This window comes from Ochotona princeps, chromosome 16 (assembly GCF_030435755.1).
Source record: "Ochotona princeps isolate mOchPri1 chromosome 16, mOchPri1.hap1, whole genome shotgun sequence".
Taxonomy (NCBI): Eukaryota; Metazoa; Chordata; class Mammalia; order Lagomorpha; family Ochotonidae; genus Ochotona; species Ochotona princeps.
Window position 1 is genome coordinate 2,673,744 of NC_080847.1, and position 18,921 is coordinate 2,692,664.

General features: G+C 57.8%; 1 protein-coding gene across 1 annotated transcript; it reads left to right on the forward strand.

The window, feature by feature from the left end:
- The first annotated feature begins 450 nt into the window (after positions 1 to 450).
- On the forward strand, positions 451 to 17,848 carry SLC38A8 (solute carrier family 38 member 8). The gene is made up of 10 exons (XM_004584217.2): positions 451 to 639; positions 4,284 to 4,482; positions 6,851 to 6,992; positions 8,377 to 8,478; positions 9,810 to 9,867; positions 11,309 to 11,423; positions 12,382 to 12,529; positions 12,660 to 12,868; positions 16,177 to 16,228; positions 17,521 to 17,848. The coding sequence occupies exons 1-10, from the start codon at positions 451 to 453 to the stop codon at positions 17,612 to 17,614; spliced, it is 1,308 nt and encodes a 435-aa protein (XP_004584274.2). The 3' UTR covers positions 17,615 to 17,848.
- Positions 17,849 to 18,921: the final 1,073 nt, after the last annotated feature.

Here is an 18,921-nt window from a genome sequence, read left to right on the forward strand (position 1 = left end):
GATTGTGTCTGAACGCTCAGAAGCTGCTGGTTCTTGGGACTGGCGCCTCTGACCCCTAGCCTTTGTCCCCAGCACACGTCTTCTAGGGCCCAATGAATGAAGGACTCACTCGTTCACCTGGAGGAATCACCTGGAGGGAGCCTTGGCAGTGGGTGGGCAGGCTGTGTACGTGGACTTGGTGGTAAGGACAGGGTCGGGCAGTGAGGGGGATGGGTGGAAGCCTCGGGTTCCCCCAGCGGTTGAGAGGGCAGACCCTGGAGGGTCCAGCAGGGGGCAAGTTGGAGGGGAGGAGCAGAAGTCCGGGAGGCCCGAGGGGTCCTGCTCTGGGAGGGGCACAGAGGCCGAGGAGAGGTGGGCTCCCCGCGCTGGGAGAGAGGCCTGCCAGGCCCCAGGTGCTGCCTTGAACTGGAAGAGAGGGTGAAGCTGCATTCATCTGCTCCTTCTCCAGCCATGCCACCTCAGACGCCTGAAGGCAAACGCCCTTCAGAAAAGCCCCTCCTGGCTGCCACTGCACCCAGTTTGTCCTCGCTGGGTGCTGCCTTCATTCTCCTCAAGTCTGCCCTGGGCGCTGGCCTGCTCAGCTTCCCCTGGGCCTTCCACAGGGCGGGAGGTGTGCTCCCTGCCCTGCTGGTGGAGCTGGTAAGTCCGAGCAGCATTTCGGGGTCTCGGGCAAGGCTGGGCCCCGGAGCCTGGCTGCTGCTGAGCTGGCTGGCCTGTGGACTCTGACCCTGGGATTTGCTCGCTGGCTGGGCCTGAGAGTCCCACTGTGGCTCTGGGCCGGCAGCGTGCTCTGCCGAGGCTGGTGAGAGCTGACCCACAGCAGACTGACAGGCCAAGGCACAGGTGTGGTGCCCAGTCTGCGCGTTCGGCTTTGCAGCCGGGAGGAGCCATTTCTTAGCAGCCTGCCTAGCCAGCTGCTATGTCCTGCCTGCTAGTCTCAGCTCAGTACAGAAGCCAGATTCCCATGTGCCCATGCGACCCAGAGCTGGGCCGGGGCTGTGGCCCCTGGCAGGAAGTTCGGAATCTGAGCACCCTCGGGAAGCAGAAGTGCAGCTTCACCTCATTTTCTTTCTTTTTTTTTTTTTTTAGGCTTTATTTATTTTTATTGCAAAGTCAGATATGTACAAAGAGGAGAGACAAAGAAATATCCATCCGATGATTCACTCCCCAAGTGACCACAGTGGCCAGTGCTGCGCCGATTCGAAGGCAGGAGCCCAGATCCTCATCTGGGTCTCCTATGCGGGTCCAGGGTCCCAAGGCTTTGGGCCGTCCTCAACTGCTTTCCCAGGCCACAAGCAGGGAGCTGGATGGGAAGTGGGGCTGCTGGGATTAGAACCGGTGCCCATGTGGGATCCCGGCGTGTTCAAAGCGAGAACTTTAGCCACTAGGCAATGGCGCTGGGCCCTCATCTCATTTTCTAAGCAGCTCTTCCAGGCTGACAGGAACCGTGTGTGTGTGTTCGTGGTGTATTTTAAGGTATATATATGTATGTAAAAGGCAGTGTGACGTAAGAGATCTTCATCCACTGGTTTACTTCCCAAATGGCTGTGTCACACCAGAGGCTGGGAACTCCACCTGGGTCTCCCGTGTGAGTGGCAGGGGCCCAAATCCTTAGCCCATCTTGCACTGCCTTCCCAGGCACATTAGCAGCGAGCTGGATGGGAAACGGAGCCGCCAGGACTTGAACCAGCGCTCTGTCAGGGAGTGCTGGAGGTGTCCCCACTATACCATGGTACTTGCTCTGAGCGGCACTTGGGTGGGGAGCTCTGTGGTGGGCTTAGCATGTGGGTGTGTCACAGAGCCAGCTGATGTGGGCCACAGAGCCCCTCATGTCCCTCCACAGATGACAGTTCCTGCTCTGTCGCGTCCAGTGTGACCCATCCCAGCCCATGTTGGCCAAGCACTTGCCTGTGCCCTGTGTCATGGAGCTTTGCTTGAGGGAGTGGCGCCAGGCTCCCGGCCAGAAGCCAGGTGCTCAGGTGCCCAGGCCCCATGTAGAAGATGGCATGGCCCTGGCTACAGCTGTGTGGCTTCCCTTGGATTCTGTCATCTCATGACCCCTTCTCCTGTATGATGCAGCGTAGCCAGGCATGGTGGCACTGCTTAGGGAACAGTGACGAGAAAGAAGGAGTGTCCTCAACACAGCTGGAGCTGCAAAGATATTCCTGCAATACAGGTGGAGCCCGAGGGTGGGAAGGGCTGCTGTTGGCACTCGTGCCACGGAGCCAGGTGATGGCACAGAGAGGTGAGCCAAGGCTGCTCTGAGGAGCCAGCTGAGGTGATATTTGAGCAGAGTCCAGGAGACACGGCAAGAAAGGAGTCCTGGATGCCCACCTGCGCTGGAGGAGAGTGTCAGTGAGGCTGCCAGGCCAAGACAGGGGGAAGCAGCAGGTGGGACTGGGGGCTGGGCCGGCCAGGCAGCAGGAGTGATCCCACGGCCCAGGGCTGCGGGCTCCCCGCGCTGCTCACTCTGGCTCAGCTGTATCAATCCTTCATGGTGACTCTGAGGCTGGGTTTCAGACACAGCTGCCTTGTGTAGGCTGAGCTCAAGATCCCAACCTTTAGCAGACCCCAAACAAGAAAAGGTGAGGGCACCCCTTGAGGGAGAAGACCTGCCCCTCCCCCCAGGACCTTTCTCCTGCCTCGGCATGGGCTGGGGCTGGGGATGAAGTTGGCCTGAAGGACGACAGGTTTGAGTGAGACTTCTGCCTGTCCCCACATGTCCTGCCTGCACTGGGCTCCTGTTGGGTAGTCAGTGGGGCAGGAACTCTGCTGCCCCCTTCAGGTTGGAGGGTTCACCATGTCTGATGAACCCTGGCCCTCTTGGGAGCTGCAGACAGTGGGCCAGGCGGGGTGTAGGCGGGTGGAGATCTGGGGAGGGGCAGGGCTGTCTGCTGCCAGAGGTGCAGGTGCCTCTGGGGGCCACAGGCTCCTCCAGCCGGGGTAGTTGAGATCCCCCAGGTCGGGGCTCTGGACAGCAGACCTCGTTCCTGCACAGTGCTGGGGCCAAGAGTCTGCCTCACCAGCTGTTGCCAGGGCCTCTTTGTCTCTCCGTCCCTTACAAGAACATTTGCCATTGGAGTTAGGACCCACCTGGTGACCAAGGCAAGTCCATTCAAGACCCTAATCACATCAGCAAAGATCTCCTTTCGTCACGCCTGCATTACCGACTCGTGTGGAAATGGCTGCCAGTGGGTCATACTCACAGGTTCAGGGAATTGGGATGTGGGAGAAACCAGTTTGTCTATGATTTAGCAGAAACGGGACGGCCCAGTGCTGTAACCAAGTGAGTTAAGGTGCTACCCGCAGCACCATCATCTCATGGGTACCAGTTCAGATCCTGGCTGCTCTACTTCCCTTTCAGCTTACTGGTACTGTGCCTGGGAGAGCAGAAGGTGGTCCAAGTGCTTGGGCCCCTGCAGCCGTGTGGGAGACCTGGAAAAAACTGCTGGCTCTGGCCAGTGGATGGAGGATTCTCTTCCCCCACCCTCTGTAACTCAGCCTTTCCAATAAACAGACAAAAAACAAAGCAAAAGCTGCCATTATGGCCCTGTGTCTCAGAACAGCTTGCTGATTGGGAGGGGACAACAGGGGCAGTGGCTAAGCGCCGCACAGGGCTGTGCTGCTGCAGCTGTGCAGCGCTGGCCGGGCACCTGTCCCAAAGGCGAGCTGGGGCCAGTGAGGACTCTAGGTGTGAATGTCAGTGCACGACAGGGAGGGACAGAGCGAGCCCCGTGAACAGGGGGGCATGCCAGAGGGTTTGAGAGCCTGGGAGGCACAGCTGAAACTTGCATATTGCTTCCCAGTGCATCCCAGTGCTGAGACTGGTCGATGGCCATCCAGGCTCCTGTCTGGTGTGAAATTGTTCATGACAAATGTCGAGGAAGAGCCTGAAGCGGATGCATGGAAACACTGGGGAGCATAGGGCGCGCCCACCTTGGTCCAGCGCCTCCCATGCCACATGCTCCTGGGGGCACTGCAGCTCCAGGCAGGGATGGTGCTGTCCTCACACACGGGGAGTCGGCCTTGTGCCGCATGGCAGGGGAGCAGCATGCCTGCCTGCTGTGTCCTGGGATGCCACCCTACCCACACCAGGTGATTGGGGATTGTGGCCGGGACAGCACAGAGCTGTCCGAAGTCCAGATGGACAGATGTGGGGCCCCCGGGGGTGTCAGGACCTACCTGCTTGCTCCGCGGCTCTGACTTCCAGCGCGGGGTGTCCCAGGGTGAGATGTCTGGGAGGGGTGGCCGGTGCCTCCCGGGCCCGTGATCCTGTCCCGCAGGTGTCCTTGGTCTTCCTGATCACTGGCTTGGTCATCCTGGGCTATGCGGCTGCCAGCAGCGGTCAGACCACGTACCAGGGCGTGGTGCGGGGCCTGTGCGGGCCCACCATGGGAAAGCTGTGTGAGGCCTGCTTCATCGCCAACCTGCTCATGATCTCCGTGGCCTTTCTCCGGGTGATCGGGGACCAGCTGGGAAAGCGTGAGTACCTTTGCACAGGAAGAAAGGGAGGTGTGGGTGCAGCCCTAGGTGGCAGCATAGGCCAAGAACACACCGGAGCTCCTGGCGGGGCGTGGTGGGGCGACGGGCGTCAGTGTTGCCAGCGCGATGAGAGTGGTGGCACAGCTAGTGGTGGGGACGAGCCGTTTCACAGCTGGGGAGGTGTAGCCAACTGCAAGAGACTTGTTGAGAAGTGCCCAGTGACACCTTTAATCTTGGGGTGCTAGGACCCTGCCCCTTGTGAAGTCTTTCCCCTGAGGCCGCCTTAGTTGTGTCTTACCTATGGTTGTGTGCTCTGCCTACATTTCCATTCCAGACGGCCATGCTGCCGTCTGATGCCAGGGTGGGCAGAGTCAGGTGCTTGAATTCTCGACTAGGCAACGTTTGCCAGATCCCGTCTTGCTTTTCTGTTTGTTGCCTGCTGGCCAGGAATGAGATCCACATGGATCTTGGTGCTCTGTGATCTGTTGAGGCTGGGCCCGTGGCTCAGTGGTGAGGCATGCTCAGTGTCCGTGTGCTCTCAAAGCTGGGGATGCGGTTACAGGAGTGGGGTGCCAGGAATGCCCGCCAGGTTGTGCTGGCCTGTAGCTTTGTTCACATCTCCCAAGCAGCTTGCTGATTTCCTTGTCGTTTAACTCTGCCTGTTTCAAGGGGGCTGGACGTTAAAACCTCCCGCTGTGACCACAGACTGGCCGTTGTTCCTGTTGTTTAGAGCTCGGTAACGAGGCACCTCCCTTTCCTAAACCCCGCAGCCTGTGGTGTAGGATCAGCCGCTGTACTGTTACGGTCAGTCCCAGCTTGCTCAGGATGCGGGCCTGCGGAGCAGCTCGCTGCCCATTCTTTGATGCTGTGCTGAGGGTTGGGATGGTGACGTGTGTTTCACAGGTGACTCAAGATTAAATCATCCTGAGGATCTCTGATTTTTAATAGGAATATTTAGGCTTAGTTGGAATGGGTTTTTCAGGAGGGTTGATATAAGTCTGCCACCTTGCCATAAAAAAAAAAAAAAACCAAACACCTTTTTATTTCAAAGATAGGGTAACAGGAAGAGAAGGATTTCCCATGTGTTGGTTGGTTCCCCAAATGGCTGCAGCAGCCAGGACTGGGTCAGGCCACAACCAGGAGCCAGGAACTCCTTCCTGGTTGCCATACAGGGACCTGTGTGCTTGGGCTCTCTCCCACTGCCTTCCTAGGTGTGTGAGGTGGGGACGGACTAGAAGCCGGGCAGCCGAGACCTGAGCAGGCATCCCACGTGAATGTTCACGTTGTAGGTGACAGCTTCACTCAGTGTACCACAGTGTTTCACTGTGTGTGTTCTCTTGATTTGAGTCAAAGGCTTGTGGCCGTGGCCATTAAGGTCAAGGCCTCTGTGTGTGCTTGAAAGGGCTGTGCTACCCCGTGAAGTACCAGGGTCAGCATGTTGGACACCCTGCCTGCCAGTGACAGGTAGAGCTCCTCTCTCCCCTGCTGCAGTCAGCTGGGGGTGTAGCTGTGCTGAGAAGGATTCTGAGACTGCTTAGTGAGTGCACGCGGCCCTGGGCAGAGAGAGCGTTGCCTGTGTCCTTCTGGCGGGGTGCTGGGGTATATGCCGTTCTGTGGGCCGATCAGGAGAGCGTTGGTGCCAGTGAGCGCGTCATTAATGAGGACCCTAAGGAGTTTCCTAGAAGCCTTCTGTTGAGCCGTCGGTGCCAGCTGTGTCCCCTGCTCTCGAGTGACACGGGCTGTGAGACAGCTTTGTATGGTGAACAGGACAGTGATGGAGCCTGGACTCTAAAAGAATGAACTCACCCGTGGTCTGTGGGAGAGCCTGAGATGGCAGGAGGGGCTCCGGTGTGGGCTGGAGTCCGCATGGGCCTTACAGACGAGCCCCAAGGTCAGCCTGATGATCCCCAGGGCCCTGGGCCGTCCTACCTGGTGTAGGATTGAGCCCTGCCCAGATTCTTCCTTGCAGTTTGTGATGTGTAGTGAGTGAGGCTGCTTAAGCCATGACGAACCCAGCAGCTCAGTGCTCCCTGTGGCCCCAGACCGCCCCCAGAAACCTTTGAGTTTCTGTGTAAAACAGAAAGGGACTTCAGCCTGATCATTTGCCAGCATGCCCATGGTAGACCCAGCACTTACCCCCGTGCCCGGCACATGGAAGCTCAGTGAAAGGTGGCTGAACGTGGTGGGCTCGAGGCACAAGACTGGCCCGCATCTTCCAGCCCATCCCTGGGCCCCTGGGGCCTACCAAGTGCTGATGGTGGACTTCTCCCCAGTCTGAGAACCAGGCGGGAGGGCCAGCCCATGCCTCTGAGCCCCCAGGGCATGACCTTGGTGTGTCCTGCTTAGCCCCTTGCCCTGTCTCTGCTAGTGTGCGACTCACTCCTGCCTGGCACCCTGCTGGCCACTCAGCCCTGGTACGTCGACCAGCGCTTCACACTGCCCCTGCTCTCCGCATTGGTCATCCTGCCACTGTCCTCCCCACGGGAGATCGCCTTCCAGAAGTATACCAGGTAGGAAAGCCAGGGCGTCCCTTGGGCCCAACCTTGGTGAGCGCTGTGCTGCGCTGAGGGGATGTGGGCTTGGTCTTCCCCTGGAAGAAGGGGAAAGCAGTATAGTAGTGTGAAACATGGAAATACTGCAGTCACATGTGCAGCTACTAATGTGTGCGTTAAATTGGAACTCTTGGGAAATGATAAAAAAGCTTGCACGTGCCCAATACAGACGCAACCAGGCAGGCCAAACAGTACAGGGTCCACGAGCAGCCCCATGAGGCTCTGTCCACAGCTGGCAGGGTTCTGGGAAAAGGAGCCCACGCAGCTGGAGGCTGACTATAAAGAAGCAAAATAAGGAGGCCTGAAACATTGCTGCTGATTGTTCAGTTACTACAGACTCAACACATGGACACACAGGTATAACACACAGGTACACAGGTGTGACACACAGACACACAGGCTGGGACACACACAGGCACACAGACACGCAGGCTGGGACACACAGGCACACAGACGCGCAGGCTGGGACACACAGGCACACATGTAAGGAAATGCATATATTGAAGCTCACAGACTGATGCATGGAGACCCCGCACTGGCAGTGAGACAGATGCCGACAAAGTCAAGCAGTGAGATATACACACGGCTGTCATGCACACATACACATACAGAACAGGAGCAGTGAGAGGCACACACATGGCACATAGATGCACATGTAGTCCCACAACTGCAGACACGGGCAGTGACACACACAGGCAGTGTCCCTCACACAGGTGCCCACAGAGCTGTGCAGACACGGGGAACAGTGACACACGCAGGCAGTGACCACACACAGTTGTGCAGACACGGGCAGTGACACACACACACACACACACAGAGGCAGTGACCACACACAGTTGTGCAGACACGGGCAGTGACACACACACACACACAGAGGCAGTGGCCACACACACAGTTGTGCAGACACGGGCAGTGACACACACACACCCCTTGCCTCCTGCTTTGTGTTGCCAGAGGCTTTACCTGGGCTCCTGTCAGAGCCTGGGCTAGCAGCCACCCCCATGCAGGTGCCCAGGTGCCTTGCTGCCTCCACAGGGCCAGTAGGCATTTACCTTGGGGACAGAACACAGAAGCCCGAGTCCCCTCTGACGCGGCTGAGCTGCTGCTGGGCTGGCTGGCTGTCGACTCGGTGGCCACTGGCCTTGAGGGGAAGGAAGTGATGTCCGGCACTGCAGGACTTGAGAAGAGCTGTACCCCAAGTGACACCCCCACCCCCCCATTACACAGATAAGGAAATGAGACTAAGAGCAAAGCCTTGCTGAGGCTGGGGAAGGGCCAGAGCGGGGGTTGGATCCCCGCTGTACCTGTGCGTGATGAGCGCCTGTGTTCTCTCCTCTGTCAGCATCCTGGGCACCCTGGCCGCTTGCTACCTGGCCCTGGTCATCACGGTGCAGTACTACCTCCAGCCCCAGGGCCTTGTCCACGAGCCCCGTGCTCCACTGAGGTGAGTCTGGGGGAGCCCAGGAGAAGGACGCTGCATCTGTGACTCCTCAACCCCCGGTGCCCTCAAGTCTTGGATGGGGTGAATCCAGACGAGTCCCGTTTCCTCCTTCAGCACCACATGAGCCTTCCTTGGGTTGATCCAGTGCTGGCCACAGGGCAGCAGAGCACCTTGTCCAGGCAGAAGCTGGTACCCGGGCAGGGGGAGCATTGAGGGTGGTCCAAGCAAGGGCAGAGAGGTGGGGCCAGGGAGCCACAGCAGTTTGAGCACCTCAAGGTGCCTTCTAACCTGTCCTGGGAGTACCCACAGCAGGCAGGAATGGGGCGGCAGGGAGAAGCACCTACCCAGCTCCAAGGCCTAGGACCAGGTGGTCCCCAGGGTGTGGGGCATCTCCAGGATGCCCAGTCAGCCTCAGTGTCCCTGTGTCTGCGGTACAGGGGGAGTGACCCGGCCAGAGGAAGAAAGGCAGGTGGTGGCCCTAAGCTGCCAAGAACTGTCCTCTGCCTCAGGACACATGGCTCTGGTGGGGGCTGGCAGCCTGGAGAGGGGTGTCTGGGACACACACTGGTTGATGTGAAACCCAGCCATCGCCCTCAGTTCTGGAGGAGAGGAGCTCAAGCCCGAGGCATGCGGGGGTGCCACGCATCTTCTGGGGCTCCAAGAGGGCCCTTCCTGCCTCTCGGCTCCTGGCGTGGGCAGCTGCAACTCGGCCCTTATGCCCCTGCCTGTTTTTCCACATGGCCATCCTCATCCTACACAAGCTCGTGCCTCTGCACAAAAGGCCCTGCTCTCCAAAGAACGCTGCCTTGGGAGGTCCTGGTGGACCGCAGGGAGGACACTGGACAGCAAGGCTCCGACTTCAGCCACCAAACCGTGCAGAAGCTCGCAGTGGGCAGCTGCCGGACGCTGCTCGGGGTGGTGGGGGACTGAGCCTGCACACTGGATTTGGTCCTGGTGCTGGTGGAGGAAGCGGCTGTGTGAGCTCCAGTTTTGAGTTGGAGCCAGGGTGACAGCTGGGGGCTGGGTGTGACAGTCCTGTGCTGATGGGGAGCAGCAAGGTCCGCTCGTCATACACGTGCCTGTCTGGGTGACCTGGCTCAGCAGCAGGAGGGACAGTGTACCGTGGTGGACGTGTTTGTTTGCAGCCATAGCCAGAAACCCAGCCCCCTCCCCCGCCCGACGGCCACACGGGAGCATCAGGCTGGCGCCCGACAGTCGGCCAGGGCAGCCCGGAATGGCAGCAGCACTGCCTTCATTTCTCCGGGTTCACCCCTTGGGTGTGAGGTTGTTGAGCCACACTCCCTAATGAGTCCACACTCCTTCTCTGTCCATAGCCCTTCCTCCTGGACCTCCGTGTTCAGCGTCTTCCCTACCATCTGCTTCGGCTTTCAGGTAATTCCAGCAGTTGTTGGAGCGTGTGGCTTTCCCAGGGGCGCCTGAGCCGTGGGAGGAGCTCGCCGGCCTGTTAGGGACATGTTGGAGGACTCGCTGCGGGATGAGGGGGTTCTCAGCTGTCAGTTGTCAGCTAGAGACTGCAAGTGGGGGTGTGGGGTGTCTGGCACAGGCAAGCCTGAGTGAGCATTGAACTTGTGAATGGGACACAATGTGGAGTCTGGGGCTGCCTTCACTGGAGCCCCACAGCTGTGCCCGGGCCCCTGCTGCTCCAGGGCCCTCGGAGGGGAAGCTGCTCCTCTGGGCTGGGCGGCCAAGGGGCGGGGGCGGGGCAGAGTGTGTAAGAGAATGGGCAGCGTGAGGGCAGGGCATGTGTGGAGTCAGCAGAGGGGCACGCTGACTCGGATATGCAGGAGGCGTCCAGGGGCTTGGAGGACTGTCCAGGTAGAAGGGCCAGCACAGGGACCTGGCACTCTGGGAGAGCTGCTGAGGGCTTGGTTGGCAAGTGCTAGAGGTAGGGGAAGACCTGGCTCAGCTCCTGGCTCCCTGGGGCTCTCCTGGGTTTCCTGGCAGGTGCTGGCTGGCATCTGCCCTCAAGGTTTGTCTGTGGGAATATCTCCTCTGCCACTTCAAAGCCTGCCTGGCAAAGCCACCCTGAGGCAGGCTCAAGTTCACGTGGGGCTTGTCTGCGACCCCAGGGCGGCTGAGGCCACTCCCTCCCTCCCACATCCTTTGGCCAGCTCTGTAGCTGCTCTTCATCTTGCATTTTGAGAACGATTTTAGCAAACAAACCCTGGGCCATTTCCATCTCTCTTCCCTAAGGGAGGGCCTTGTCTTACATCCCAGACTCGAGTGGTGCCTTTCTCATCCCAGTGTTTTGGAAGGTCCGTGGAGCTGCTGGGCCATCTCTCTGCACTGCACCCACTTCCACAGCCCAGCACCACGTGTTGCTGCAGACTCACCAGCCAAGCACTTGCCAGGGGTGCCTGCCCCTCCACCCTGGCCTCGTTGTGCTCATCCGTGTCTCCTGGCAACCACAGTTTCCAGGGACACGGATGCCATGGCGTGGAGCTGGGAGGAATGACATTTCCTTGGTGTGGGTGGTGGCTCAGGCTGGAGTCAGCGTGATGGACACAGGGGCGCGGGGGTCTGGGGTGGAGGAGCTCAGTAGAGGAGGAGGTTGCATGGGGTGGAGGGAGAGGTCCTGCAGGGGAGTGGAAGGCCTTTATCAATACAGACCTGCCATCCTTGCCCCCTAACTCCATGGCAGAGCTGGAGCATTGGTCTTGTAACTCTTGTATCTGACTTCTGTCAAACGCACACCTGCAAGGGTGCTGGTATGGGAGCATGTGGCACTGGCCCTCCTTCAGAGTCGTGCCATCTCATATGCACCCTGCATTCCACCTTTTCCCTCTGTGGTCACCTGCCTCTTGTCTTCCAGTGTCATGAGGCGGCCATTTCTGTGTACTGCAGCATGCGTGAGCAGAGCCTGTCACGCTGGGCCTTGGTCTCTGTGCTGTCCTTGCTGGCCTGCTGCCTCATCTACTCACTGACAGGTAGGCTGTCCGGGGTTGGGGCAGGGAGGCTGGAGCCCCTGCGTGCCGAGCAGTCTCAGGGCCTTCCCCCACGTGGGCCTCAGTGCCCTTCCACTTCACAGATGGGGCAACAGAGGCTTTGGGGTCTCCAGGGCCTGTCCAGGGTGTCTCAGCTGAAACCCAAGCCCCAGCCTGGATGGCTCCAAGGTACCTGCTCTTACTCTGTGACCCTGCTCCCGCTTTGGAGCGCCCAGAGTAGCAGTGGTTCCAAGGCCACCCCTGGAGCATGGGCCACTGTGCCCCACGTGTGGGCTCTTCTAGGACAATGAGAGAATGGCTCGGAGGGTCTGGGACGTGACTGAAGCCATACAGCATGTCCCTGGCCCAGATGCTGACCTTGGGCATGGGCTGACTCAGGGCTGACCACCGTCCATGCTCAGGGCCTCTGGGCCTCAGTGAGCTTGCAGGCAGCCTGGGACCCACTGGAAGTACCTAGGAAACTGGCCACTGCAAGGGCAGTGACCAGGTAGGGCCACAGTGCTGAGTGAACCTGGCAGGGCCATGGCTTCAGGCCAGAGGTGGGCATCTCAGGATAGGAGCAGGAGGCAGCGCTTTGCTGCGGTGAGGTCACCTGGGGGGCTGGGCCTGCCTGGCCGATGGTTGACATAGGTGTCTGGGTTTGCGGCCAGCTGCTTGGCTGAGCTGTTGTGTGAGTGAGGGGCAGGGTGGGTGGTGCCGTTTCTAGGGGTGCTGCCTGAGCATTCAGTGTGTGTGGGTGAGCAACAGGTTTGACTTTGGGAGGGTTGGCCTGGGATAGTAACATGGCATCTTTGGGCTGGATACTGTAGGAAAGACCAGGACAGGAGCCCTTCCAGAACCTTCCAGCAGGAATCTCCTAGGAAAATGTGTGTTGGGGAGGTGGGTGGCAGGGAAGGCACGTATTGCTCGTCAGCTGTCCCCGCTCCCGTGCTCCCGCCAGGTGCTTACGGCTTCCTGACCTTCGGGACACAAGTTTCTGCCGACATCTTGATGTCCTACCCGGGCAACGACATGGCCATCGTGGTGGCCCGTGTCCTCTTCGCAGTCTCGGTGGTGACTGTCTACCCCATTGTGCTCTTCCTGGGCAGGTGAGTCCTGGCCCGGGGCTGCCACTCCCCATGGTGCACTGACAGAGGCCCTTGGGAACAGGGGCTCGGGAGGACCCCGGGGTTCAGGAGCTGGGCTGAATCCGTGTGTTGGCTGCCCTGCGGCCTCCAGGTCGGTGATGCAGGATTTCTGGATGAGGAGCTGCTGGGGGACATGGGACTTCCGGGTGCTGGCTGACCCCTCCGGGCCGTGGGTCCGCATCCCACTGACGGTTCTGTGGGTTACCGCGACACTTGCCATGGCGTTGGCCCTGCCCAATCTCAGTGAGGTGATTGGCATCATCGGCGGCCTCAGCTCCTTCTTCATCTTCATCTTCCCAGGTGAGTCGCTACTTTTTAGGTTGTGTGGTGCCTGCCGGCAGGCCTGGCTCTGGGGTCCCTGTGCCGGAGATGGAGGTTCTGGAAGGTGCTGAGCCGGATTCCAGGCTAAGACTCTTGGTCCCTCCTCTGTTAAATAGCTAGGCAGCTCCTGGTGGCCACCTGCACCTCTGTGTTCCCAGGCCACAGACGGGAAAACTGAGGCCCGAATCCGCCCCAGGCAGCACAGTTGCTATGCAACAGGGCTGAGAGGCCCTCCCATAGCTGCCCTGCTGCCTCCTGCTGCAGGATCATGTTTGCTTTCTTTTTGTTTTTTTAAGGTTTATTTTTTTTTTATTTATTTTTTTTTTTTAAAGATTTATTCATTTTATTACAGCCAGATATATACAGAGGAGAGACAGAGAGGAAGATCTTCCGTCCGATGATTCACTCCCCAAGTGAGCCGCAACGGGCCGATGCGAGCCAATCCGAAGCCGGGAACCAGGAACCTCTTCCGGGTCTCCCACGCGGGTGCAGGGTCCCAATGCATTGGGCCGTCCTCAACTGCTTTCCCAGGCCACAAGCAGGGAGCTGGATGGGAAGTGGAGCTGCCGGGATTAGAACCGGCGCCCATATGGGATCCCGGGGCGTTCAAGGCGAGGACTTTAGCCGCTAGGCCACGCCGCCGGGCCCAGGTTTATTTATTTTTATTACAAAGTCAGATATACAGAGAGGAGAGACAGAGGAAGATCTTCCGTCCGATGATTCACTCCCCAAGTGAGCCGCAATGGCCGGTGCTGCGCTGATCCGAAGCTGGGAACCAGGAACCTCTTCTGGGTCTCCCACACGGGTGCAGGGTCCCAAATCTTTGGGCCGTCCTCGACTGCTTTCCCAGGCCACAAGCAGGGAGCTGGATGGGAAGTGGAGCTGCCGGGATTAGAACCGGCGCCCATATGGGATCCCGGGTCGTTCAAGGCGAGGACTTTAGCCGCTAGGCCACTGCGCCGGGCCCAGGATCATGTTTTCTTTTTTTTTTTTAATTTATTCATTAATTAAATTGTATTATGTGACACAGTTTCATAGGTACTTAGATTCTTCCCACCCCTCCCCAAACCCTCCCCCCATGGTGGATTCCTCCACCTTGTTGCATAACCACAGTTCAAGTTCAGTTGTGGTTTCCTCATTGCAAGCATATACCAAACATAGAGTCCAGCATTTTATTGTCCAGTCAAGTTCAACGACTACTTAGGTATACCCTCTCTGGTCTGATGACAGAGCCAGCACAGTATCATCCCGATCAATTAAAAGCTCCAACATACCATCAGCAAAAATTTACATCATTATGGAATTAATTGACATAGCAATGAGTAACCAATATGGTAAAAGTAAATGCGAGTTCTTAACCACCTTCTGTGACCACCTCATTGACATTTCAATTTTAGTTTATACACAACATATAACATATATAATATGTTATACATAACATCATATCATCTTAAATTAAGGCAAACATGTGGTATCTAACCTTTTGGGATTGGCTCATTTCCCTTAGCATTATGGTTTCCAGCTTGGCCCATTTGGCCACAAAGAACTGCATTTTATTTTTTTTTAATAGCTGAGTAGTATTCCATGGAGTAGATGAACCATAGCTTTCTTATCCAATCCTCTGCTGATGGGCATTTTGGCTGCTTCCATGTTTTTGCAATTACTGATTGTGCTGCTATGAGCATAGGAGTGCATGTTGGTTTCTCATAAAACAAGTGTTCTGGATATATTCCTAGGAGTGCTATTGCTGGATCATACGGTATGTTGATTTTGAGTTGTTTGAGTGTTCTCCATACTGATTTCCATAGAGGCTGTACCAGCCTGCAGCCCCACCAGCAGTGGAGTAGGGTTCCCTTTTCCCCGCAACCTCGCCAGCAAGTGTTGTTGGTGTTTTTATTCACGTGGGCCAGTCTTACTGGCGTTAGGTGGTACCTCATTGATGTTTTAATTTGGATTTCCCTTATTGCCAGGGAACTTGTGCATTTTTTCATATGTTTATTTGCCATTTGGGTTTGTTCCTTTGTGAAGTGTCTGCCCATTTCCCGTGCCCATTTCTTGAGTGGCTTGTTAGTTTTGGCATTTTGGTTGTTTTGTAGCTCTTTGTATATTCTGGAGGTTAGCCCTCTATCACCTACGTAGCGCGCGAAGATCTTCTCCCATTCTGTGGGTTGCTTTTTTACTTTGTTGATTATTTCCCTTGCTGTGCAGAAGCTTCTTAGTTTGATGAGGTCCCATTTGTTTATTCTGGTCTTGATTGCTGTTGCCTTTGGTGTCCTTTTTAGGAAGTCAGGACCTACCCCTAGATCTTGTAGAGTATTTCCAACATTTTCTTCCAAAAGTTTGAAGGTTTCTGGATGTAGGTTTAGATCTGTTATCCATTTAGATCTGATCTTGGTGTATGGTGAGAGATGTGGGTCTATCTTTTTGTTTCTGCAGGCTATTAACCAGTTGTCCCAGCAGCATTTATTGAACAGACCTTCCCATTTGCCTGGATTGTCGTTTGTCTTTTTGTCAAACATTATTTGGCTGTATCTGTGTGGGTTCCCTTCTGGTGTTTCTATTCTGCTGCATTGATCTTCCTTTCTATCTTTGTGCCAGTACCAGGCTGTTTTGATAGATCATGTTTTCTTAGAAATGGAACAGAGGGGGAGGGGCACCTGACTGGAGGGGCAGAAGGCAGCCCTGGCATGGCTGTCTTTCCACGGAGCCTCTCATGCGCCAGCAGAGGTGAAACGTTAAAGTTGAACAACTGGAGTTCCCCAGATGGGCTACACCTGCCAGGCTGCAAGGACACCCCCCGAGGAACAGGGGCCTTGGGAAGGCAGGCAGGAGCTCCGAGACCCAGGTCTGTGGGGCGTGAGGGTTAGGGCTCTTGCTGCGGCAACTTTCCATTGGTCCTTGGTACTCGGCCCGTGTGAGAGCCATGCGAGCTGCCACCCGAGGGGCCACGTCAGGCAGACATGGGGTAAGGATGCCCCTCGCCAGGTGTGCTGCGTGCCCCAGCCCACCCTCTGTGTCGGTGGGTAACAAGGGACACAAGCAAGTTCTTAAAGTTCCCCTGGGACCAGCGCCTTGCTTCCATGGGTTAATTCACCTGCAGTGCTGGCAGCCTGTGTGGGCACTGAGTCAAGTGTCAGTTGGCCCACTTTCAATCCACCTGCCTGCTAATGCTACACGGCCCAAATGCCTAGGCCCCATGTCCATGTAGGAGAGCCGGAAGAAGCTCCTGGCTTTAGTCTGGCCCACCTGTAGTGACCCACAGCGGTGATTCTGTGTCTGCTTGGCAGGTCTGTGCCTCATCTGTGCCATGGACGTGGAGCCCATCAGACCACGAGCCAAGTGAGTGCCCCCACCACGGTTAGCCAGTCACCTGTGCCAGGGGCATGGAGGGTGGACGGCGGAGGCTCGGCAGGCCCTCGCTGAGTGTCTGCAGCAGAGTGTCATAGGGGCTGGATCTCTGGCCGGGGGCCTGTGAGACACACCCCTCTCACACAGTGCAGGAGCAGGATGCAGAATGGTCCCCAGACAGGAGGCTGGCTGCCAGCCTAACCCCAGGGCGTCATGTCTGTCCCTGGGAACAAGCTCTGTGACCCTGCCTGCCAGGCCCTCGCCCTCATCTTCCGTGCCTCAGGGTGACCAGCAGCTGAGGCTGCAGCCGAAAGAGCCCACAGGTCCCCACCTGCTCCCTCAGTTGTTCAGGAGGCCAGGAGGTTCTCCTTTGCTGGGCACACACTCATCCAAGTCTTCCCCTGGGGCCGGCCTGTGAGCTTCTTTTGCTTCATTCCCTCTATTCCCTCTGCAAAGGCTATGTTTCCAGCAAAGTCACACAGTTTGCAAGTGAACATGAACTTGAAGGTTGCTGGCCAGCCCACAGCCAGAGGGGGGGTCCAGTGGCAGACACCCACCTCGTCGCTGCCCATCCAGCCTCCATCAAGCCTAAACTTGGTTTTTCCCAAGAAATGGGTGGCTTGACTGCCTCCTGGTGGTCTCTGGCCTGCCCTGGGCTTGGAACCTGTGCCTGACTGTCTGGCTACTGTGGTGCAACCCTGCAGCCGTCTGAGGCCTTGGCTGGCCCGGGACCCAGCTCTCGGCAGCTTGCATGGAAGTGCCGGGCTGTGCGAGCTGCTCTGAGCACACTGCAGTCAGGGCCGTGTGCTTGTTGCCCCGCGGGTGATCTGCTGCAGTGCCCGCTCTGGGGCCAGGGCCACAGTCTCTATGTGGGCTGCCTGCCTGGCCTCCACCTCCCCTGGCACTGGCCCCCAGCCACTGCTGTCAGCATCCTGTGTGACTTGGAGCTTTGTCCCCTCCCTCACACGCGGGGCAGTTGAGCAGATGCTAAGCAGTAGAAAGGATGCAAGTGGGGACTAGCGTCTCCCCTTCCCACTGGTTGATAAAATGCCGGCGAGCAGCAAGGTTGTGGAACAGCAGATGGAGTGAGAAGGCGGCACCTGTTGTAAAATGTTAGTGCTTCAATGCCTGTCATCTTGATCACCACCCTGTGGGCTGAGGCCAGCGCCCTGCCCATGTCCTATTCCTGGCTCCCCGGTCTTCCTGCCACATGCTGCTCTGTGCGCGGCTCCTGGGTGTGCACGCCTGGGGCAGCTGAGCTGACTGGAGCCTTTGATTGGCAGGTGCTTCCTGGTGGTGTGGGGCGTGGTCTCTGTGCTGATCGGCACCTTCATCTTCGGGCAGAGCACGCTGGCCGCTGTCCTGGAGCTGTCCTGAGGGTGTGACATGGGGCCACCCGCGCCTGGCATGACAGCCGAATGATTTATGTCCATCATAAAGATGCGGAAGCCATCCATGCCTCCTGGTTCCCAGCCTCTCAATGGGGTTCTGCTCACTCTCCGGGTTTCCGACTATGAGGGTGAGCAGATGCCACCCCATGGGTCCAAGTTCAAGGCCTAGTCAGGCCTTGTTCCCTACCCCTCCCCTAGCTTCCACTTGGTTGTTGACCCCTCTGTGTCTGCTTCTGTCCTTGCATGACCACAGCCGCACTGCGCCTGTGTCATGACCGTCCCATGCACTTGATCATGTCTTGGCTGCCTCTCTGGGCTGGGCCACGATCCCTGCACCGTTAGGCCGAGCACAGGCTCAGGGCTTAGAGCTTGGGTTTTTCTTCCTGGAAGACTCAGCCCCTCGTGGGGAAGCTCAGGCCGAAGTTCTGGAAGCTTGCTTTGTGTTGCCAGGGTTGGAGATGGGGGGTGAGCGCCCAGGAAGTGTCCCATGACACCTGCTGAGGTTGGCAATGGACTTGAGCCAGGTCCCTGGCCCAGGCCCAGGAAATGCCTACGTGCTGCCCAGACTGGGAGGTGTCGAAGCAGAGATGTGCCCATGGCTGGCACAGGTGGGCTGCTGGCCTGTGCCCTGTGGGGGTGTGATCCCCAAGGAACACCTCCTTTGCACCTAGCAGGGTATAGAAGCCTGGAAGCCAGGTGGACAGCTGGCTCCATGGAGCTTATCTTTCCTGCTTGGTCCTAGGACAGGAATCACACCTGCTACAGAGGGGTCGGGGGCAAAGATGCACCCAGCCTGGGTGAGAGGGGGCGCAGAGAGGGGAGGACGGGCCTGGCTGCTCCTGGGCCTGTGAGAGCCCAGCACTGACCCTGCGTGGGGCCGAGCCAGGCTCCTCCTCTGGCCAGCGCCAGGAGGAGCAGGGCTACCACTGTGGGATAGGATGGGGACAGACCCCGCTCATGTCACCCTGTGTCCCGCAGGGCCTGCTGGCTGAGGTCGACAGAGGTCAGTGCTGCCAGCCTGTGGCCACATGTGCATGTAAGAACCTGCACTGTAGTTCCTGTGCTGCAGACCTGGCTCCTGTTAGGGCTACAACTCGGTGACTTCTGGTCTCTTCCCACAGCTGTGCTGGAGTATTTCTGTCACCCAGCAAATCTGCCTTGCACTGCGTGCCTCCCCACTCACGCCCCACTGGTCTCCGTGCACCGCCTGGCGGGACCCTGCCTGGAACACAGCACAGTGTGGGGTCCCTGCCCTCCTACCCCATTGCTTCCCTGGCACGGTGCTGTCAGACA

Excerpts from the sequence above, each read along its gene's own strand:
- SLC38A8 (XM_004584217.2), top strand. The coding sequence starts at position 451 with ATGCCACCTCAGACGCCTGAAGGCAAACGCCCTTCAGAAAAGCCCCTC. Across the intron at positions 640-4,283 it reads CTGCCCTGCTGGTGGAGCTG|GTGTCCTTGGTCTTCCTGAT; the intron begins GTAAGTCCGAGC and ends CCTGTCCCGCAG. Across the intron at positions 12,869-16,176 it reads CTTCATCTTCATCTTCCCAG|GTCTGTGCCTCATCTGTGCC; the intron begins GTGAGTCGCTAC and ends TCTGCTTGGCAG.